General features: G+C 36.8%; 1 protein-coding gene across 1 annotated transcript in view; it reads left to right on the forward strand.

The window, feature by feature from the left end:
- Positions 1–23,475, forward strand: part of VWA3B (von Willebrand factor A domain containing 3B) — a 71,154-nt gene extending 47,679 nt beyond the window's left edge. The window contains exons 21-28 of the mRNA XM_050909886.1: positions 105–155; positions 2,344–2,563; positions 9,571–9,691; positions 10,524–10,648; positions 11,824–11,961; positions 12,503–12,600; positions 17,660–17,898; positions 23,224–23,475. Coding sequence (XP_050765843.1) covers positions 105–155; positions 2,344–2,563; positions 9,571–9,691; positions 10,524–10,648; positions 11,824–11,961; positions 12,503–12,600; positions 17,660–17,898; positions 23,224–23,462 — 1,231 coding nt within the window. The 3' untranslated portion in view covers positions 23,463–23,475. The remainder of the gene's footprint in view (positions 1–104; positions 156–2,343; positions 2,564–9,570; positions 9,692–10,523; positions 10,649–11,823; positions 11,962–12,502; positions 12,601–17,659; positions 17,899–23,223) is intronic.
- Positions 23,476–24,777: the final 1,302 nt, after the last annotated feature.

Raw genomic sequence — 24,777 nt, forward strand, 5'->3', positions numbered from 1 at the left:
TCAATGCAGATATCTTAAGAAACTGTGTTTATTTGCTAGTTTTGAGATGATCAGATGCACAAGGAACTGCATTCCCTCAAAACCTGCTTTGCTTTCTTTAACAGGCGCCTAAACCTAGTTATTTGGAGAGCACTATCTCAGGAGGAAAGAGACAAGTAAGTATCACCTTTTGGTTTTCTAACTTACTTACCTGTGAAAGGCTGGTCATAAATATTTGATACTTTTTAATCATTATTTCTGTAACTAACCTTACTTTCAAAAATGTATATGTGATGTGGAGTAATATTAAATTCTGGACCTCCTTCTTGCAGTGCTGATATTATTTTTAGAGGAAAGGACTTGCATTCCATTTGAATGGTGCTGGTCTGTTCTTAATCAGTGTCAAGTGGCAGGGCCTTGGGAGGGCAGCATGTCATTGCCTTTGGCATAAAGGTAAATCTCTCATCCTGTAAAGAACACTTCAGTGGCTGGTTTGTAAAGGTATAATAAGCACCTTTGCAGCATGTGCTGGAACTGTATCTCACACTGGAAGTTTGTACTACTTTAACTAGCTTATTTCTGTATATTGATTTAGAAAAATAGTGATTGTATAAACAGGACTGACATCAGTGAAGTTAGCGTCTGTTTACTTCAGAGAATAAAGTGGAGATCAATTAATGAAAACTGAGTGGGCATGAAATATTCTTAGGCAGAAAAATGGGAATGAAAACTAGAATGTTTTTAAGAAGACTTAAGCTAATGATCAAAAAATACACAGTTCTATTGTCAATAAGAACTAAAACCCCATTCTGGTGCAGAGAGGAAGTGAAGGCTATTAACAAAAGAACAGCATATAATTAAAAAAAAGGAAATAGATATTTGTTCATAGACAATGAGTTGTAGAGTATAGAAATTTGACAGGATGATATCCAAAATATTTTATTGTTGGTAATGTATGGCCAATTATGTATATAAGGAAAAAAACCAGTCCTAGCAATTGTACAGTCTGTTGCTAGAGGGGCATATTAAAATTGTTAATAATGGTGCATAGAAATTGAAATATTTGATCTATTTCTCTTCTAAATTTACAATTTGAATGATCACATTCATGTATTACAAAAGGATGACAACATACTTTCGAAATTAGTAATCTGGAAGGAGAGAGTAATAAACAAAGTCTACTAACTTGGTCACAGGAGTCCTAAAATAATTGGTTGAGGAGCTTTCTGGTTTGCTAGTGTGTATTAAAATGTTATCTCAGATACTAGGGAAATTCAAATTTACTAGAGAAGTGGTAATATTGTGCTTGTGTTCAAAACAGTTGAGAGATCCAGCTCAGGAGTTAAGTTAGCTTGACATTGATTAAAAATTAATAATGGATTCAGGTAACAGAGAACAAAATCTAGGTAAATAACTATACCGGTCAGGTTAATTTCAATACAAAGCAGTTCCTAGAGGAGCAGAGAGATAAGCAGTGACAAAGAGTGGGGCAATGTGGTGAGCATCACCATGGTTGTATGTGTTGGTAAGAGAGATACTTAAATACTCTCCCCAGTTCTAGGTTTCACGTTTTTTTAAATGTTGACAAAGCTGTAGAGAAGAGCCACAGGAGAAGAAGAGCTACTTTGTGAGTACTAAAAAGAAGTACGTTACTTCCAATTGGAGATGTAAAGAATTCTACCTGTTCTGGATTTTGGAGGGTTCAGTCTGTTTGTTTTTTATCAACGAGATGACTGTATTTAATTTAGCTTTCTGTTTATAAGTACCTTCAGGTGTAGCTTCAAACTGGCTCTTTAGTCTAGTGGACATTGACATAATCTGAACCATGGATGGAAGCAAACTCCTGATCACTGAGTGAAATTGAGCAGTGCAGGACTGACAGAGGAATAAACAGCAGGAGATTGTCTCTTTTTTATGTGAACAGTCAAGACTGATGTGGCAAATCAGGACTTAGTAGGTGTCTGGTGCCATTTTAGATTGTCTAGATGCTTGCCGCTTCACCCTAGCTGCTGCTCCAGAAGGGCCAGGGATTTCCATAATTTCTCAGTCGTATCTGCAAGTTCTTTATTGATGCCTCACATATTCTAGGACATCTAAAATGGCACCAGACATCTATGCCTAGCCACTTGAATTTCTCTGTAGATGTTTTTCTATGAGATATGATTAAGCCAGATGGTGATTGTTTGACTAAACACAACAGTAGCTGGATGAAACACAAGAACTTGTGGCATACAGAAGATAGATTGGATGAATCTGATGTTTTATTCTGCCTTTACGCTTTGTGATTCTATTTGTAAAGTACTACCAAAATTAAAAATTTTCCTACTTGTGATTACTAATTTTAAAAAAAATTTTTTTTTTTAGATTTGAAGAGAATGGGCCAGTCCAATATATGCAGCACAAAGAAGCTTTGCTGGAGGCTTTAGAGAATTTAGGATGGCCCATTTCCTATGAAGATGTAATATTGTTAGAAGATGAGATACTGGCAGCATTAACTTATATACAACAAGCCTCTGATCTTCAGGAGGCTGTCAAAAAGGAAACTGAGAAAAGCTCAGAATCACACATAAGCAACAATAAAAAGGTAATAGATTGGAAGCGATTTTTTCCCCCCAGATATTCCTCTTCAGTGTGTGCTTCTGGAATAATTTTGTTCCATGATTATAGCTGATAAAGTAGGCATGTAGCATGATGCTATATAAATGGATAGAGGAAAGAAGGTAGTTAAAAAGAGAGCAAGCTTTCAATGACTTTTTTGAAGTACTGGGGAAGCAGAAGTTCTGAAGCTGAGAGCGCCACAGAAATAGAGCCTCTTAGAAACAAATCTGAGCAAAGTATCCTTATCTCCTCTGCAACGACAGCAGAGATATATATGAAAGAAGAGATATATTAAAGGCAATTATGATATAAGATTTGTGGTTGGGTTAATATCTGATAAACAGGACTAAAAGATCTTGTAATGTTGGAATAATTCACTGTAATCTTCCATGGTATCTTTCTTGCAAGAGAAAAGATGGAGAGAAGAGGTGGGATTCAGCTCCATATTCAGACACTAAAATTTAGTTGTCCATAAAATGTAGGCACACATGAACTGGTGGCTAATCTCACAGTGTCATGAATGGAGTCAGTGGCATCTGGAGCTCATCCTGAAGTGTCCACCTACTTTTGGCGAGCCAGAGTGCTCTTACCACTCCATTAATACATTAGCAGAAAGTAGTCTAGCTACTCTGAAACTGTGATTGAAATTTGTGATTTTTGATCGAGAGAGAGATATATATGTCCCCCAGATGAACCTCTAATTTTACTTGGAATGCTATTGAGAGGTTTAATGAAATGCATATGGAAATATATGAAGAAATAAATATAAAAATAAGGCTAGTAAGTTATTTTAGGCTGCCCTATTGGAAGAGAGAATACACTTTTTCATTTTAGCTTTTTCTGTGGTGATATATATGGTCAGAAAATACATCTTAGGTTACAATGTTGTATTCTTCTATTATTATTTTCACTCTTTCAGAACAGTCTTGAAAATGAATTAATTCTACCTTAATGGTTTTACCTTCAAGATATGAGTATGAATTCTCAGGGAAATGAAGAACAGACTTCTAAGTTTTTAAAAGCAATTTAATCTTCCCCAATGGAAAGATTTCTGTATACACTATTGATGCTTTGAAATTCAAAGTACTTACCTCTGAAAAAACCAAACCATTTCTCTTGTTTGGTTTCAAGTTTTTTCATCTAAAAGCTTCATCAAACAGTGCTTCACTGGGAGTGCTGCTGCCTCTGCAGAACTGCTATCTAGGTAGAGTAGTACTATGATAATATTAAAATAAGCTCTCTAGGAAATTAATAAGAAAGAAAATATTTTCTCAGACCTCTAAGTTCTAATAGAGAATAAGTAAAAACAAATAGAGGATTAATCATGAAGCTCATATACTAATATATTCCTTTTCTCTTTCATTGTTTTATATCGAGTGAGGGAAACTACTCTTTGACTGAACTTGAAGATGTGGTTGGCTTAGTTGCAGTGAATGCTGAGGAAAGCCCTATGCTTTGTATTATGTAGGGAGCACAATCAAGTGTTCATAATAGGTCTTTTTTGTCCTGACGTATGCATGTATACATATACAAATATGTGTATATATATATACACACATACATACATCAGTTTGAAGAGGTAAGCTAAGTGGAACTCAAATGAGCACAGTACAAACCTATACTGTGAGTTCTCAGCAATGAATGGGAAAGTACAATTGGAATTTACAACTGTAAATTATGCCAAGTATCCATATTCTCTGCTTACCAGAGTATACCAAAAATATTTTGTTTTATTTGACATTCCTTGGCTGAGATACACCTCTCTTTTCATCGAGATCAACGATAGTTTTCATGATGAGCTGTAGCTTTTTACATACTATGACATAAGTTATAAAAAATTATTTGTTTTAAGTTGAATAGAATATATTATGATAGCACAGGCCATGTATGAAAATAAGTGATTATGGAAAGGATCATAAACAGTTTTCTGTAGTTTTTGAGAATTTTTTTCCATTAAGACTGTACATTTGAAAACATTTTAATGTCTTCAAAAAACAGATGATCTTGATTCATTTTACATTAGTCTGAAAATATTACATTGCTAGTACAGCTATTTTGATTATTGATTTACCTCTGCCAGATAACGTCCCAAATACAAGAGCAGCAGAAACACGTTCATGTTTCATTTGTTGACTGTAATTTTACTGTTGCCTTGGAACAACCAATGTGTGCTCTCAGACATGATGTGATTAACATTGTGCAATCACTTATCCTGAGTCAACCTGCTTTAGGAGCCTAATCAGAGCACCATCTTCAGTAATTGCTAATCTGCAACTGAAAGGCTTTAAGAGTGAGAGGCAGAAATGCAGATGTAATTAGAGTTCTGTTTATGTGGTGGAAAAAACAGTGAAAAAAAATAGAAAAAACCTGGGGAGCCTTTTAAAAATGCTGTTGGAGGTTTTTCCAACTGTGCTCTCTGTCTACAAAATGGGTATAAAAAAATAAACTGCCATCTGAAATACATTACAGCAAGGAAATAGCTGATATGGCACTGAATGAAAATTGTCATTGCGAGATGGTGGAAAAATCACAATTATCCTGGAGGTCTACTCAACAAAGCAGACTTTTAAATATCCTGCTAATTTTTTTCACTAAATTCAAAGTAAAACCCCTTAGTTCTTAGCTTTTAAGGGTTCCTAATTACCTACACAACTTCTTAAAAGAATTAGTAATCCTTTTTGGATGTCCTTGCTACGAGAGCTTTCTGTTTAAGCCTACAACTGAATTAATGGTCTGGTTATCCTCCCTCTGTGCTCTGATCTTCTCTCGGAGTTGTGTTCAGGCTGCTATGTTTGCACATATCCATGAAAGGTAGGGTATGCCAGTGCCTTATTGGAGGAGGATGAAGTAGACATCCATCTGCACAGGGCCATGAGATGACTGAAGACCTCTAGCGATGCAAGAAGTAAATGCTTTGGGAAATGAGCAAACGCATTTCATTACTATCAGGCAAAATATAAAACACTGAACCTTGATGATTACCTAATTGGAGGGCTAATTGTAGACTATTTTACTCAGTTCCTTTTGCTGTACAGATTACAGCATGGGTTGACAAAAGTCTTCCTCTTCAGGCTGGCACTCAGCTTTCATGTAAAGATATCAAAAATGAGGAATGTATCATTTACTTCGTTTTTTTCTAATAAGTAACTGCTTTGACTTAAAATACTATATCTGTTTTCTATTTTGCACTTGTCAGGCATAACAGTCAGCCATCATTTTGTATGATGTTGTTTTCTCACTGAATTATAAAGCTGTTTACAACATGATGTCGCCTAGTAAAAGGAATTGTTCAGGATCCCCAACCACTTCTCATTAGACAACCTCAGGTCTACTGGGGTCATGGTGTTACTATTCTCCAAGTGTGATAGCTTCCAGGACAGTTTCGTGCATTCCATTAATGGCCATAACATTTTCATGTGAAGTATTTCTTTCCCCAGTGTTATAATCTGGCCTTTGAGAGTGATGGAGCACATTTCCTCTCATACTAAATATTTATGTTTCTGCATATGAATGGACTTCAGATTCTGCAGAGAAATAAAGCTGCATTCATTGCTAAGGGTTAACTCTCATTAAGAATATACTTTTTAAAGTACTGTGTTTCCCTTAGGATGAGCTCGAACGTGCAAGGCTTACACTTGTTTGTGACCCTGCTGAATGGTCACCATGTGATTAAAAATAACTTAAAATAGTTAATAAGCATAATGTGTTTTGTAAAGCATGTTTATTCGAGTGGAAAGGGACCTCTAGTGGCTCATTGAGTCTGTTCTTTCTGAAAAATGTTTTTCACATACGATTGATTTAATTATTCTTAATGAAATATTTATAGCTGAGACTTGATTCTTTACAAGAATGGAAATTCTGGATCTCCCTTGGCAGTTTCTTCTATTTCCTGGTGTCCTATTTCTTACACTCCTCATTCTTCCTCACTGTTTAAGGATCACTAATCGCTGTCTGTTGATACCTTTTTTGCATTCATATGTTTCCTAAACAGCTTGGCATCCCCTGCCTTTGTTCTTGTATCTCTTTAGGGAGACAAGGGAAAACAGGCATCCCAAATAGCACAACAACAAAAAAGTTATAAGTACCTAGAAATGTTTGGTCAAATTTTCCATTGTCATCAGTGAAGTAACCTGCTGGACAGACAGCATGTAGCTACAAAAAGTTAGGCTTTTTCATAAAAATGGACTGTGGTCTACACAGAATGGGCTTGTTGCCACTGACAGCCTGGGAAAAGCAGTGGTTGCTTGGTTCTGGAGGTGTCAGGATTGTGAAAAGCCAAAGTTAGAGCCAAGATACATGGAGATCTGTGGGTAGTCTTCCTATCCATTCTCACTTCTAGTAGGAAAGTGCAAAAACTGTCTCTTTGAAAGGGAATTTAAAAATGCAGCAGGTATTGGCAGAAGTAAACAAAGTCTCCTTCACCTCATGTGGTTTAATGCATTACCTTCAACAGAAGCAGAGCTAAACAGGGTGAAAATCCCTGAGAATCAGATGGGGCTCTTTTGTAATAAAAATACTGGAGGATGATATCCCAGAAATGGGCACTCTGACAGCATCTGGGTCAATCGCGCTGAACACCTAAAGGCTGTGTGAGAGGAGGGAGAGATGGATCTGAATTTGGACAGTATTTCTGAGCCACCTGAATTCTGCAGGACTTGGCGTCCTAATTGTGGATGCCTGCACAGCCTTTAGTATTTGGATTAACGCAGAGTCCTGGAAGTTGCCCAAGTTATTAGTCAAGCATTACAAATTAGTTGATAATAAATATTCAGCAGCAGCTGTCCCTTTGGAGCCTGAGGAATTAAGTAAATGGTTTACCCAAATACCTTTTTGTGTCTGTGGAGCTGTAAGTCTTTGCACTCAAATCAGCCTTTGTTAGGTTGTACTTCAAGCAGGCAGTTAACTGCTGTGAAGAGCCTCTGGTTTAGACTGAGTTTGAAAAACAGAACTGTTGATATAATTTATATTCTATAGGGGTAAAGAATAAACTAGAAAAACCCTGCATATCTCCCATTTAAAATATCTCTTTGCCTTTTTGTGCATGTTTTGCTTATTTTTAGGACTTATTTTTTAGGATTGATTGTGATTTTTGTGTGGGAGATTGGAAAAAAGAGTTTGTGATAGTTATAGTGAAACTGAGAACGAACAATTTAGTTGAAGTAATTCCCATCATTTCCATCATTATTGACTGTTAGGAAAAACCAAGTATCAAAATCAAATATATCTTTTTAGGAAGAAAAATGTCGTCAGACAAGAAAGCAGGTCATACACACCCTAGCAAGCAGGAGTTTTTAGGAGTCTGTGAGTTACGGTTGTTTTTTCAGAACAGTGTGTAGATCTGTGGAAAAGTTTGAGATTTCAAGCTGTGTGTTTTTATGATTCAAAGGAACTGTATAAGAGATGGATGCTTGCAAATTGTTTATGAGGTAGGCTAATAAATATGTGTTTTAAAAATTAATGGGAAAACTGATTTATTTAAATTTGCACTTGCTTATAATTTATATTTAGAAACATTATTGTGAGAAGTATGGAGAAAATAATAGACTTTTTCAAGAATTAATTTGCTATTGTTGTAGTAAATATAAATTATAGTGTTATTCTTGAGGATTATTAAAATGTACTTATAAAAATACTGGGATTATGGGCTTTTCAGTATTAGAAAGAAAATGTTTTTATATCATCAGTTTTCTTAATTTTCTCAGGAAAGCAAAATGTAAAGCGTTCTTTCACATTCTGACATATCCACATAATACTCTGATTCTTTCAAAACTTCCTGTAAAAGAGATGCCTGGAATGGGAAGAAATTCTTTCCTCTAGAAAAAAAGGGATTCAGGAACATGATTTACTTTAAAGGCAAATAACACTGAGACTCCATGAAATGTTAATGTGAGATAAAAAGGCTTCAAGGTAAAGGAATTTGGTGACTGTAAAGTCAAGCACGCAGAAGCTTGGAAAGCCCGACAGTATATTTTTACATAGAGCCACTTGTGATTTGTGAGTCTTTGACTATTTTTCACACACTGGGTTTCCCACAGCCCCCTGCCTCAGTTGTTGTGTGAGATCCATTGTGCTTTCTGCATTCTTCATTCAGTTACTACTAATTGCAGTCACTGACTTCAACTAGGAGTTGAGTCGGTCCACAGCCAGCCAGCCCCATTGGTATTTCTCTTCTCACCATCTGGTGCGTGGTCCCCCAGACTTATTTATGAGCAATTCAGCAGTAAGCTCTGGTGTTCTGTGTGGCTGTGGTACGTTACAGGAGCTGTAGTCTGGGGAGCTGCCCCCCAAGAGGAGAAATGGTGTGTGAAGAACCCAAACTAGCAGGGCAGAATGATGGACAGTGGCAGCTCTGGAAAATGTGATATAATATTTTGCTAAGCTGGAATGTTTTAAAACTGCTGAAAATTTTAATTTTGAATTTATAGTTTGTAAATAAACATTTTTTCCAGACACTTCAAGATTTTTTTTAAATTTTTTTGATTCTATATTTGAGGTTTTTAATCAGTCATTCCATACAGTGAGGTACTTTTTTAATGAAAAGAAGATTATTGTGAAGACTCACCTATCTATCTGGACAAAATAAATGTGTATCGCACCTTCACTTATTCTGCAAAATCAGCTGATTTTTCCTTACCTCATCCCTGAATATGAATTGTACAACTCTGTAAAATTTTTTCTAGGAAAATGGCAGCAGAGCCATAATTCGTCACGGTAAATTTCTACCTGAACACTTGAAAATGTAGGTATTGTTATGACCATGTAAAACAGGATTTTATAGTGAAAACTCTTAGATGATCTTATCCATGAGTACTTCTTGTAATATTGCTTCTTCTGTTTATAACTATTCTGAATGTTTAATATAATTCCAGTTTACTGTGAATTATCTGCAGAGGTCATAACATTACATTGCCTAAATTTTTAATTAATTCCAAAGGATAGATTGAGGCTGACTGGCTTAGCTGTTGTGGAAAAAATAATTTTATCAAATTACAGACACTTGAAGAAGAAACTGTGAAGTCAAAGTCTAAAAAAAGACAAAAAGGCCAAGTATTTGTGACTCACAAAAGCCAAAAGGTGATTGCAAGATCAGACGTCACAGGATTTTATTATCCAGGTATATATTTTTGTCCACATTTTAAATATTTTTTAGAGTTTCTTAATACTGCTAAATCATTAGTTTTGGTCATAATTAGCTACTTCTGCCTTAATCAGATTTAATATTACATGTGCATACCCATGAAAAATGAATGTATATTTTGTGTGTGCACATATATACATTTATAAAAAGACATACTTTTGTAAAGTTAGAAAGCAATGATACATTTATATAAGAAGAGTATGGAAGGAAATCCTTTTAAGTAACTGAGTATCCGAGAGTATAAACCTATCCCTCCTTGATGTCTTCCTTGAATGTTTCTGTTGAGTGTTTGGCAAAAGCCGAGCTTTTGCATATGTTCAAAGAATTCACTAAATGCTTCTGCTTTTTTGTTGAGTTTTGAGCCAGAATGATTAGTAGGTAAAATTGTGTTCTGTTGTTTCATAAAAAAAAATGTGTGTATGTGTGTGTGTGTATGTGTGTTTATTTTTGTGTTACATTTACTTGTTTGGTTTTTTTAAATTACATATTTTTAACTGTGGTACTAGTTTCATTATGTCAACAATCATCCACCTGATCATCAGCTTACAAATTTCAGCATAGGCCTGAAAATTATTCTTCGTTTTATTTTTATGGCATTATTAAGAGTGGTTACTAAGACTGTATTTTTTTTAGGTACAAATTTCTCTATTGCCCTAGCACAGCTTACCCTAACTAAATGAAAATGACGAATGTGTAGTATAGACACATTTGACCTCAGTGATGTGTGACAGCCTATAGGATTTAAAAAAAAATTTCCACAAAGGGTAGAAGAACAATAATTTGAATATTTTATTATGTTGTTTTTTAGGAACTGTGATAAAGAGTATCAGTTCTACCTGTGCACTTGTTGACTTCAGCAATGGGGAGTCCTGGACTGTACCTGTGAAGTTTGCTATACCTGTGGGAGGTGCTATGCCATGCCCATATCTGCAGGTGAAAAATTGTATTTTTTTATGACAGCAAATATGCATTTTTAATTCTGTTCATTTGGTCACACGTAGACTAAAGGATAGATTTTTTAAAATCTTTTAAATAAATCTATTTATTTTAAAGAAGAATTTTTAGTGATAGTAATATCATGCTATTTTCAACATGCTATTTTTCATTTGTTTGGAGCTTGTTTTCTTTGTAATCCTATTCCTTTATTTATTAGAATTCTATATTATTTTCTTTATAAAACATGAATATTTGCCCACCTATAGAAGAAAGGTGAGCTATTTACCAGCAGAACTATGTGCAGTTTCCTAGCACATAGATTACGAATCAAGGAGAGCCTTTTATACATAATGTGATGTACAGCAGGTTATAACCATTTGTTTTTCACAGCATATTTTAAATTCAGCAGCTAACCTTATCCTAAGGCAAATAACAGTAATGAAAAAAAAAAATTTCTTCCATTTCTGTTTTTATTTAAAATTTATCAGCTGAATATCTGTAATCACAGTTGTTTTTTCAGGTGATTCTTATTTTACACACGAGAGAGATGATGGATACAGAAAGGCTACAGAATGGATACAGCTGTTTTGAATACAAGAAGCATTTTTGTAACTGCTTTGTTACACTTAAAACTAGAGACATGCCTTTTTTTCAGTTTGAAATGAAGGCAAATCCTGATCTGGTAGTTCCTGGTGTTCTGTAAGGGGAACTTCCAACTCTAGAAAAGATCTGCAGAATTTGATAGAAAATTGTGACTTCTGTGTTCATTTTTAAAATCATTTTGTATAAGTCAGTTGCCTATGGAATTCTCTAAAATTCCCAAGGTTGGTTTAAAAGCTTATTAAAAACATATAAATTTGCACGAAGTCCAAGGGAATGAAGAGTTATAAGAGTTTCTTCATTCAGTTTGACTTGCTAGTTAAGCCCTGGTACATTTAGTACGGCTCTGTCCTTTATTTTTGCTTTGTGTTCTCTCCCTGATTCAGCGGAAATTGTGAATGTTCAGTACATGCAAGTACCAAGTTCTTCTTTTCTTTTAAAGATCCATATTAAAGCATGGGAACATGTAAGAATGATGATTCATGTAAAAATATCTTAGTATTTACCTTTTATGTCATGTAAAACTCGCAAGTTACACGGTTCTTGCAAACTGATGCTTTCCTGATGTGCAGGTTGGAGACTATGTGTTTGCCAGAACTGGGACACAGACAGGAGATGAATATTATGTGCCTGCCATTGTCATAGCAACACCAAAGAGGGTGGAAATGGGTGACAAACTCTACACAGTTCTGATGTTCAACAACAGGAAAGTAAGTAAACCTAGAAGATGAGACCAATTTGGCAATGGTATTACCTTTGTTCTATTTTTGATGAGGCAGATACAATTTTCCAGGCTAATGAGCTCACTGTCCCAATCCCTGTCTCCAGCTAACCAAAGTAAATCGGATTTCAGGGCTCAATGAAGAGCTCATGTAATAGACATGAACCAAGAAATTCTGTAGGATAATTTATTCTTAAATCATACTCTGTTCTGTCCTCTATAATCCATTTGGTGGCTTTCACAAGCTCCATGCTGCTAAAATGAGAAACATAGGGAGTTTTATCACAGTCAGTATAGTCTTCAGTTCATTTCATTATCTTTGTTTGTTTGTTTGTAAGCCATTATGATAATTTTGCTGCATTTTTCATAGTGCATATTAAGAAAATGTACTTTGTACTTGAAAGTTTTATCTTCATTATTTAGAGGCTGATTACAGTTACATTAAAACAGTTGACTTTTTATACATATGTATCTTCATTGTTTCTAAGATTTAGATTTAAATTAGATGAATGTTGATTGTGTTATTGCAGGAACACTGTGTAAGAAGCGGGCTTATTAAAATCAGCCAAACGAAGTATGCCTTTTCCTGTCGGTACATAAGAATGATGCAGAGGGTGGATTACATGACGTGAGTATGCTTGAACCTAAAAATATAAAAGTTATTTTATGTGAATCCTAAATGTTGCACTTTGGGTTCAACTATGCTGTCAGATTTCCATAAGTAGTACTCTAAGTACAGTTGTTGTGAACTGGCTTGCTCTACACATGCAACCAAGTGATTTGACCCACAAGCATGTCAATCAAGAGCATTAACTGTCTGTCCTACTATTTCATTATCTGGCAATTTATTGCCCTATTTTAATTTTGGAAACATCGGTGGGATGTGATGGTTTGAAGCTTAGCGCCAGGAAGCTGTTAGAAGATTGCTGAAAGGTGAGATGGAGTTTCTATTTTATATCTAAACTGTCTATATTATCTAAAAATATCTTTTAAGATATTTATTGTGATATAAAGCTATGCATTAAACTGCAAGTTGTTTCTAAGATACTGAATCTTCTACTGGACTTAAATCTGGGGAATGATGGGGAGAGAGTGTGTAGGATGAATATGAGCCCCTACTTAAGTTCTGCAGAACTTATGTACAGCAGGGGTAGCATTTTTCTGGTGTGAAGTGTGCGCTGCACGTGCAGTGGTTCCAAGTGATTGTGGATTACTTTTTCATCTTGTATTAAGTTCCAGTTTAATCCATTTGAAATAGCATTGGATTGTGATAATCTTCAGAGCACCGACAATCTCTGACAGCTAGCAACAACAGATCTTAGGAAGTAGAATAAGATCAGAACAATCATTTATGGATATTTCTCCAGAATACATTCCCAGCCTCCAGCAGCTTGTGATTTAAGGATTTTCTGAAGCAGAATTGGAGTATCTGTATTAAACAGCCTACCTTCTTCCATGAATTTGTGCGGTTACTTTTTTGAACCCATGTAAACCTTTATCATCGATAGCCTTTTCCCAGAAGGAGCTGTGCAGTTTCACATTTTGTGTGAGAAAACATATACTTTTGTTTTCAATCTTCCATCTGCCTTGACATCTGTCCTGGTTTCAGCTGGGATAGAGTTAATTCTCTTCTTAGTAGCTGGTACAGTGCTGTGTTTTGGATTTAGTGTGAGAATAATGTTGATATAACACGCTGATGTTTTAGTTGTTGCTAAGTAGCGCTTATCTTAAGCCAAGGACTTTTCAGTTTCCCATGCTCTGCCAGCAAGCAGGTGTGCCAGAAGCTGGGAGGGAGCACAGCCGGGGCAGCTGACCTGAACTAGCCAAAAGGGTATTCCATACCATGGAACGTCATGCCCAGTATATAAACACGGGGAAGTTGGCCAGGAGGGGCGGATTGCGGCTCAGGCATCGGTCAGTGGGTGGTGAGCAATTGCATTGTGCATCACTGGGGTTTTTTTCCTTTTTTTTCCTCTTCGTTTTTTGTTATATTGCTTTTCATTACAATTATTATTATTATATTTGATCATTATTGGTAGTAGTATTGTATTTACTTTAGTTATTAAACTGTTCTTATCTCAACCCACGAGTTTTACCTTCTTCCCTGATTCTCTTCCATATCCCACTGGGAGCAGGGGGTGGGGAGTGAGGGAGCAGCTGCGTGGTGCTTAGCTGCTGGCTGGGGTTAAACCACAACAACATCCCATAGGAATTCTAGACTGAAGGGTTTCCTCTTCCGTGTATGTCAACGTGGTATGGGCACTGCTGCCAAAGAATTGTATAATGTCCATCATGGGAGGTTTCTTCCCAAGAGATTGCATGAACAGGACAAATCCCACCCTTAAAGGCAATTTTAGAAGTTCTTCATTTTTATTGAAATGTTCTAATATGATGATCAGTGTTAAAAATTGCATCTAAAAATGATGGGTGAGGGTACCACTTGTGGGCTGATCTATGGATTCCCTGAGAATGATGGAACGAAAAAGCAACACTGATTCAAGCCCTGTTTCCCACACATTTTCTAGTAGTGATTCCAGCACAGTTTGAAACTTGCTCTTCTGCCAGCTTGCAGCCACAGCACATAAATAAATGAATACCCCCACTTCACTGAGCAGAATTCCAAATCTCGAAATACATCAATGCCTTTTTCCAGGCCAGATCACCTACATGATGGTAGCCTCTTTTCACCAAAAAGTAAACCTGAACACCACAGTTTCCTATTTAATGCATACAACCCGTTGAAATGAGGCAGGTATGTAATTGAGCAGAGTTCCAGCAAAATCAGTGGAAGTCTTTCTGTTCCACTGAGTTGGATTATATTCTAAATGAGGTACCTTATTAAGAAAAGATGTGGCTAAATGCATAAGCAATAAGAGTGGCTTCCATTCTACATACTTTGTTTCATGACTGAGTGCTTTAATATCAATTTTAATATTCATTCTCCAAACAGACTTTATTGGCAAGCTGACTTGCTGTTGTTATGTACAAATGATGAGAAAATTGAGTTATTCACTGGCAAACAGAGGAATTCTTTGGAGAACTGACTGAAATGAATGCACTAAATTTTTGCAAACAAGAAATAAGTGTACTCATTAGATCTACATTTTAGATGAAGTGATATCAAATCTGGCAGATCTCTGGTTAAAATAGTATGTGAAACTGCATATTCAAGTCATATTAATTGTGAATTTCTATATAGTGTTTCCAGCTAGTAAACACTGATTTGGTTGTAAATTCACTGGCCAGTTTGTATAACAGATGATTGAAATTAAATTAATGAAATCTAAATAAAATATTCCAAACAATATTGTTGCCACAGCACAAACTAATGGACTCTCAGTTAAGGCATTCATTTTATCCCCTTTAAACCAAACTAAAACAGTTTTTAGCATGGCCGGGAATAGAGCATAAATTTTGTAAGCATAATGACTGAGCACACCAATGTTTTACAGTTGTTTTAAGGTCTGAAGTTTTCACTACATCATTTCTGTTTTTTCTCGCAGCAGTTGTAGATTTTAGAAACAAACCACCATATTTGAAATGACAATGTTTTTACTGCAAAATGTCTCTATTTTTGAGGATAGCACTAATCAGATTGTCCTCAAATTACCCCCATTAAAGGAACACGAGAAGTGCTTCCAAACAATATTATTTCAAATGCTATTACTTACATCTGATTGCTAGTGTTTTAAAGACACCAAGGCCCAGATACACAAAGGGACATTGTGGGACTCTGAGCCGTAACACTTGAGCATTTGGCAGCTCTGAGAGTGGAATTTAGGTGCTTTAGCTCCATGGATGTATATTGAATGTCGAGATTTATAGCGCAGAGTGCAGTGAAATGTGTAAAGCAGCTAATAAGAAATGACAAAGAGAGCTGAGCATCTGAAACTGAGACTCTCTTAACTTAGATACCCACTTACAGCCCTGAACTAGACATATTTGAGCCTTTGGGATTCCCAGGGTCCTCTGTTGGCATTGGATAAAGTACATAAATAGTAATTTTTAGCATATAGGTAACATAGACCTAACCCCCAGGTACCCAGAGGAAGTGCATTGGTGTGCCAATAAAAACCTTGGTGATCACTACTGATCCACAATATTCCACGATTTGCTGCCAGAATCACAGCACCTTCTTTTGCACATTCCCAACTTTATCACCTACTGCAATATATTTTTGTCCATCTTTTTCCACATTATGTGTCGTACCTGGTTCTGCTGAATTTTTAGTCTCTTTTCCAAGAATTAACGATAGAAGCCTGGTACTATAGAGCTTTTATAGTTAAGAGTCTTTTAAGTTTCCTACTTCTTGGATCTATAACTCTCTACAGTAAATTGCTTTGTAAGATTTGAGTAGACAGTCCCTGATAATGCACTTACTAATTCAGAATGTTCGTCTTTTGCTTGTTCTCAGCTAGGTTTTGAGTCGTCTGTAAAGCCACATACTTGTAAAGTGAAATCTCATTCCTTTCTTGCTGCTTAACATGTCACTTTAGTAGCATATAAACATACATAATGTCCTCTTCTGGGCATTGACTACATTAACTTGGTGGCTGCATCATAAAAAGCTGGTACTGGCCATGATTTTACTTTATATTTGTTTCTTTGTGTAACCACCGTGCCGTGTTGAACGATTGTTTTCCTTTTATGAGGAGGTGTACATTTAAAGCCATTAAACAATTGTATTTCATTAGTTACACATTAATCAGTTACTAATATTAGCAATGCTATGGCAGTGCTCCAGCCCAGATTGAGTTGGAGTTTCCATTAGAGCCTCTACCTTTTAGAGGGCATGGAAGTGTGCTTCCCACTGGAACTTATTATTTATTATATTCTAAAATAGATGCCTACCTCCCAAGTCATACTTACCAGAGGGGAACAGTGCAGCGTATTGCTCATGGGTGCGCACAGATCTAATGAGAACATGCTGACATTGTTGATGGAAGCAAACAAAGTAGAAGCATAATTTAATCAGAAAGGAAACAAAAAAGTTTGAATGCCATACAATATTAGAAGCTCAAAAAGAGACAATCCTTGTGTGCTAAGTCCTGTAGAAGTAAGGGGAAAAAAGTAAAAGGCCCAGGCTCCCCTGTTGACAGGGGGTCCACAGTGCACACAGATGTATTACAATAGCTTGGCTAACTCTTCAGCTCTGGGTTCTTTGGGATTGTCTTTTGATGTTTATGTGGTGTGTACTAGGGGTCATCCTTAATTCACTAATCTTTAGAGGTACTAATATAGCTCTCATCATTTTAGTATCAGATGCTAGCATCTGTTTGGGGTGTTTTCCTGCCATCACAGTAGAAAGAAATAATTATGGCAGAACAAGCACTCTGCAAATGTAACTAACACATTCCATATGCAAAGTAAAGCACTATGTGCTCTGGGCTCACACCATAAAAGACAATTATTGCCCAAATCCTTTTTGGAGTCATAAGAGGTAGAAAGAATTAGGGGCCAGAGCCCTGTTTTAGGCTATTCTTTACTTATTTGATAAATAAAAGGGAAACTGAATTGTAAGACATTTATAGCCCTGCAAATGGTCAAGAGTGTGATAGGTCCTTCTCTTGTCAGTACTGTGAGATGTGGGAAAAGGTGAAATCTATGATGTCATGTAAAAAAGGATTTAAAATAGTATACGATATGTGTGCTTTTAGCTTAGTGAATTTCCTTGTCTGATTTTCTAGCCTGGACAGAGAGACCGCAAAGCCCTATCCTCACTCATCTGTGGAAGATGAAGGAGGAGAAGAAGCAAAGCAAAATATTGTGAAAGAAGATAGGGGAAAAAAGAAAAAGAGGAGAGCAGAAGACAAAAGACATCCCAGGGAGAGGATGTTGGACTCTGATGATCTTTTTTTTGTCTCCAGAAGGGAAGTAAAACAGAGAGGAAGAAACTCATTGCCTAGCAATGAAGAAGAATTTGGAGGTAAAGAAGTAGCTCTGGAAAATTATAAATACTAGGGATTAAACAGATCTGCTGGGCCTTTAGTTAATCCCCACACAAGGAACCAGGTTTCTGCATCTCCGGGTGTTAGACCAGCCTGCTTTCCCATGTCCTATGTGATGAGGTTCTTTCACCTCCTTTGGAAACTATTCTTCATACTGATCATTCTCAGCATGTGTTTCCACAGCAAAGGGAAGAACTGAATAAAGCATGTTCCAGCATATGCTATCTTAATTTCCCTAACATTTGTAGTAGCAGTGAAGATGCAATAACACCAACCTTAGTACCTGCTAGTAAGCAGAGTATATATTCCAGTCCCTCTACTGTTTGTTACTCGTTAGATTAAAGGTATGTCTATATTGCAGGCATTTAATTATTGCATATGGAGCTCAATGCTTCAGAGGTTAAATTGCTTTTAGTGTCTGAGCTAGCTCCGTTAAAGCTGACATCAGTATCTATACTCCCTGTCACTCTGCAGTAGAGACCTGGGCTAGTGTAGGTATGACATTACATGCCACAGTCAGCTCTTCATTTTAAAGATCCTACTGTCAGTGGAAAGATAAGAGGATTTTTATCCATACTTGCTAGTTGTACCTTCTTGTACTATTTTAAACATGTTCTCAACATCCTTATTAATTATTTACATCCAGAAGTAGTGGGTTATAGATTCACTCAATCATCATGTTGTCAGTCAACTTGATTTGGCTCGTCTGAACTTTCCTTCTATGTTCCCACTCATCTCTTAAAGATTGTCTGCAAATTCCATTTACATTGCTTATAATGGGTATTATGGTGCCACTGCATTTTCGGAGTGGCCTGGTCAGAATTATATGAGAGCAGAAGTGCTGGGCTTGTCCTGTAGCTGTGTGAGAGGCCACGGCTTCCACAGGTAAGGCTACTTCACTGGAAATGCTCAGTTATCCCAGACTCCTCCTTCTTGGACATCTTGAGATGCAGATGCTGAGTAAATGTGAAATAATGCTAATCTGATCAGCAAGTCCTGTTACTGATTCCATGCAAGTTGAAGGAAAGATTAAATGAGAGCAGTGGCTATCTATGCACTGGAATCCTGCCTAGACTTACCAAATAATCTCATAGTACTCTATTAAGACTCTAACAAGACTTCAAGGTGGTATGCAGGTCGAACATGCTAAAGATGGTACCCTGTCCTCTTCTTATGACACCACGGACATTGGATATGGCTTTTTTTTGCTTAAATGTATTTTCATTTACATATCCTTCTGTGTTTTATCAGAAAGGGGAAGGTCAGAGAGCTGATGAAGATGTTAAATAAGACTATATGGTCATCCTCACAGAGTTTCATCAGATATCTCTTTATCCAATCTCTGTACGTGATTGTGTATTTATCGTCTTTGGGTGTAGATATTTGTCCCATTTTCAAACTATGCTAATGATTTCATAGCATTTTGTGTATATAATTTTGTAAATTATATGAAATGTGTTACTTGACCCGACATATATATCTATTTTAACTGTGTTAATACTGGATTTCATTTTAAAGAGTGAAGAGAATAAAGAAAACAAATCTGCCTGGCATTGTTTTTTCCTTCTGCCCAAGGTTCAGGTCTAGTATGAACTATTAGTTTACACTTAGTGCTTGGCAGTCCAATATGTGCTGAGCACCAGATATGTGAGATTCACCTATACAGGTTAACACTTACCCTCAGAAGTAGTCATATTTAATTATATTGATATGAGTAAGTGTTGAATAACATGGGTGAGGTGTTGGAAAGCTCTACTGGTCTAATGAATTGTTCAGTTCGTCTCTGTGGACCACATATTAAAAATATCAGGTATCTAGCAATGCACTTTCCCTTCATGGAGTTTTCATAATGCTCAAATAAGGCTGGATATTCAAGTCAGGAGCCTAAATTGCAAAAGTACTTATGAGCTGAAACACCCTGTTTTCATCTTCAGACACCTGTATAACCCTGAAGTCTCAATTGTTGCCCTTCATACACTGGACACACCAATGTTCATCAGAATGATCCCTTACCTGATTTTCCTAGCAGTTGTTTTCAATACTTCATTATTTCTTGTTTGTTTATAACAAAGGCAGATTTTTTAAAAATAGAGTCAGCATCTCAGAGAAATGTTTTGAATACCTGTAAATACCATTAATAGTTAAAGCTAATAACTTTGGTAGCTAAATATCTTCTACAGTAACTAGGTTATACTTATTTTTTCAAGTTTTCTAAAAGCAGTCTGTTAAACTGGGAACTGGTTTATCTGAAAGATGCATAATCCTCCCACATATTCTTTTCCTTATAATATCAAATACCTGAATAATTTGGCTTTTAACTTTCAAAAAAGCTCAATAGTCCTGATCTCTTTGCCTGAAGTAAAGGCTTTTTCTTCATATTTATACACAATAGTTTTCCCTATGTGTGTATGTATGTAATGCGTTAAAAGCATTTAATGCCATCAGCAATTCCTACATTTCCTTTCCAAAGGTTTGTCTTGTCACTTCTTATGAACTCTCCAGATACATATGTATTTTTTTAATAAACTGATTGGGCTGCGTTTTGTAACTACTCCATGTGTTAATCAACACTTCGGTTCTGCTGACTTCATGTGTACATTCGTCTGTTATATGAGGAAGTAAGTTCTCCTGAACTTGAATGAGCATTGCCCAATATAGAGATGGATTTTTGTGCTCTCCAAGATAATGTGGATTCAGCTACATGGCTCTTATATAGGTGGTTGATGAAGCCTTGTATTTCCATGAAGCCTTATATTTCCACAGAGCTGTGGGTCCTGTATGAATTAATGGAGCATTTTGGAATGTTTGTGGTTTGGTTTGTGCTCAGCTAAAATATTCCTGATTGTTAGGAGAAATCAACAACCCATTCCTGTTGTTCCCACTCAGGGAAACAACATTAACAGAAGTGAATAAAGATTAAGTAATTGTGTTAGTTATTTAGTGTATATTAGCTTCATTATTGTGTTGATGTGTAATTTTGTCTTATTTATTCCAGAACTATTATATTTAACACGTTATTATTTTAATACGTATGCTTTCTGCTCTTATTGTGTTAGTTAGCTCTGTATGTTTATAAGAGAGTGAATGAAGTCCTGGCAAATTCCCGCTGACTGTTAGTAGGCTAATGATTCTTTGTCTAGGTAACTCAAATAATACTATTTGATTGAACAAGACCACAAATACTTAACTCCGTCATTGGTTATTGCAGTAATTGTTTTTATAGATACTTTAAAAAACATGTATTTGTTTCTATAGAAAAATTCTTCTTGTCTTCTAGTCTTCTCTCTGTTCTGTAAAGCCTAAAATCAATGTTCATTACACGTGATTTCCTTGTTGATTTTCCAAAATGGTGATCTAGTAAAAAACTAAATCAGAAAACAATTCAGAGTGAAGTACAGGTATGATACACAGTAATAGACTGCATTGCCTGATGCATTAGCAAATCATAGCTAACAGAGCCCAAATCTCCTTTTTAATTTAGAATGAGATGTGACTTGAAGCAATTACACTGATAATTACTGTAACTGCCAATATGGGGTAGGTGGGAGACCTTTGAAAATGATCATTTTCTGTCCTTTTCTGCGGCAAATCTAGTTCCTCTGAATTGGGTTCAAGAGTGTAACAGCTGTGGCACCTGGCAGTCTCGTGGATTGGCTGGATTTCCCACAGTCGGATTTCACATTTTTAGCATCCACTTGTTTTCCAGTCTCATTTTCCAGATAGTTCATTCAGCATTTGGAGAAGGCTATCATAATAAAGCAGTGTTCCCATCTGTTGGTCATGGCTTGTTTAATAAGCAGTTGATGTCAATTCAGCTATGCTTGCATCTGTTACTTACTGCAGCTGTGTGTTGTTAAGGGCTCCCCAACAGCCTCCAGATTTAGCTTTTGTTTTTCTGTTGATAGCATGTTACAACTTGGCCGGAACGACTCTCTCTTCTGTCAGGGTTGTCCGCTCATCGAAAGAGGAAAGTGCGTTAAACTTCCCGTCTCTTTCCCCATAAAGAATGAAACACGGAGATGTGCAAGGGAAGAAAGTGCAGTTCCGTTGGTGTAGGAGGCATGCGTTGGGGTATCTGAGGGTGGAGAGGAAGGGCAGTTCTCTCCAGATTCTGGGAGATTCTGGGAGCAAGACCGGAATGGTTTCTTTCAACGTCTTGGGAAGGTACATACTGGGCACATGCACTGGGTAAAGAAAATAAACAGTTTGTGAATTGTGTGCGATGGGGAACACTCATTTAACAGTGTATCTTTCATTTTATTCAAGGTAGCAGTATGGCCACAATACCTTTCGGTATTTTAGTCCGGCAGTGTTTTTGTACTGCAGACAGATACTCTCAGCTTGTAGGATACAGCCAAGAAATTTCCTGACCCTCACACAGGTGAACTCCAGACTCCTGTCTCTTAGGGTGCCCAAGAAGAATCAGAATGTTCCTTTTGTGTATCTGAGTGCTGATGTTGTGCATTTATAAGACAATTTTCAAAGGCACACTTTTCATTTTTAAACCCTCAGCTTCAGAGTTTCCAGTGGTAGCTATGGATGATTGGCATTCCTAAAACTAATCATACTCAAATCTTGTACTCTCTATGTACTCAATCTGTGCTGTTGCTTCCCCACCCTCTATATCATAACTTTATTCTTCAGATGCCTCCCACAGTTTTGTTTTCTACTACACGAGTGTTTTTTACACGATCATTTAAAACCAGAAAATCCCCCCTAAAGAAATATATGAAGCAAAATAGAGTATACGATTTTGTTTACTTTGTTTCTTCCTTCTTTATTCTCTTTCATTTTTCCTCCAGCTTACAGTCTTTTGCCATTCATTCATTATCATCGTTTTGTGCCAGGAGGGTGCCTAGTAGTTGGTGGTCTCATTTGATATGATTGTAAAAAGTGACTTTTCAGTGATACAGTATTGTTAATAGCAAACCAGAGAAGATAATCATGGTTGTACTGGGTCAGACAAAGGTCCATGTAGCCCGGACCCTGTCCCCAGCCGTGGCTAGAAGATGATTCCTGAGGAAGAGTAAGAACAAAGGTTAGCATGTGAATAACAAGAGCTGCAAGCTTAGAAAATGAGAATACTTAAAAAGCAGACTGGTTTGAATTTGTGAGGATGAAAGCAAAAAGGAAAGCAGTGAAAAGCCTCTTTACACAGGACTGTTGCTCTGGTACCATAGTCCTGGAGTCATTTGTTCCATGATAAATCTCAAGGTGTGTGTTGGGGGGGTGTTGAACTGTCATAACCAAGCTCATGACAGGTCAGCATTTTCTCTCGCTAAAGAGTATCCTTTCTCTCCTAGCATCTTCATTCTCCATTTCATCATCCTGGTGTTCATCAAGACGTCAAACTCTGCAGTTGCCGAGCGCTTCAACTCCCAGCTCACCAAAGCATCCCTGTTGCTTGCACAGTCCTGCTGTAGAAAAGTCTCCAGAGCCTGGTAAAAGCAACGTCACCAGAATTATTAGAGTCAACGTGGAGCAGCAAAAATTGGCAAGACAGACTCAGCACCACTGCACAGAGCAAACGAAGCCACGTTAAGGGTGCATGATGAAGGAGCTTGTGAGGAATGGATGAGGATGCAGATAGGAAAGATTTTTAGCACCTGTAACTGTGAAATTTTATTCCTTGAATCAAAAATAAACCGACTAGTTAATGCTAAATTATTTATGATTTTGCAGACTTACTTTGGAGGTATGAAAGAGAAACAGTGTCAGAGGTTCAGCTGTGCTGCTGAAAAGTATCAATATGAGAAGAGAGAATGGAAAATTGTATTTGTCAGAGTATCCTTTGTTTGCAGTAGACCTATTTGATTTTTTAAGTGTGGGTCTTTCTTACAAAATGCCTTTTTCCAAAACTCCTTTTTCACAGACGCAGTCTGTAAGGCATCTGGGAAGACCTGCTGCAGGGAGCTTACCCAGTTTTCCACTGGTGCTGACTTTTACACGTATCTGTCCTAAAGCTTTTCCACTGATGGGGACTCTCCCATGAGAACACACATGAGGTGCTTTGCCCTCGAAGACTAACCTCTTGGTAACACAGACTTAGATCAAGGGCTGAATTCTTCTCTGTGACGTTTGATATAAAGCCAGTCCTACTTTGAAGGCAGAGGAATTGCTTCAGTGTTATGGCATTATAAATGAAAACAGGAATTGCACCTAGACACATTTAGGAGGATCTCTACTCTTAGCTCCCAAATAATGGATAGGTGACTGAACCCAGTTAAAAAAAAAAAAATCCAAATAAAGATTCGTTTTCTCTATCTAGCAAATGTAACGTGATATTCACTGTCCAAGACATGACATTTGAAATGGCACACAGCTGGGGGGATGTTGTGTGTTTAGCACTGAAGATCCTCACCTCAACCAAAGTACGGCTTGTGGATGTAGTGACACAATTGCATGGTTGTCCAGGGCCTTCTGTCAAGAAGGCGAAGACTGATTCTTAATATTTTTGGCATGTCAGGATGAATGGACCTTAAAGATTCTCACAGGCTTGACTGTAGATAGCTATGCAATTTCCAGGCACATGTATGTATTCATCTTTACATTTGAAGTGGAGTTGAAAAGATACACTTAACAGAAAGTGTAGAAAGAAACAGAAGGTGGCCAATTAAAGTATACACATGTATATATTGTAACCCAGTGGTACATTTATATTCGGTGAATTCCAGCTTTTATGGTAGCCAATTTAATCGCAGACCTTTTTTGTGTGCCAGATACATGACACATTTATAACTGGGTCTGACTGCTAGGATATTCTTCTGCTTTGATGTAGCAGTAATATCTCAAGTCTTTTCTTTTCCTTTATTACCTCTTCTACACTTTGATTCTTCTATTTTTGATGTCTTTCTCAG

Source organism: Gymnogyps californianus, chromosome 1 (assembly GCF_018139145.2).
Source record: "Gymnogyps californianus isolate 813 chromosome 1, ASM1813914v2, whole genome shotgun sequence".
Classification (NCBI taxonomy): Eukaryota; Metazoa; Chordata; class Aves; order Accipitriformes; family Cathartidae; genus Gymnogyps; species Gymnogyps californianus.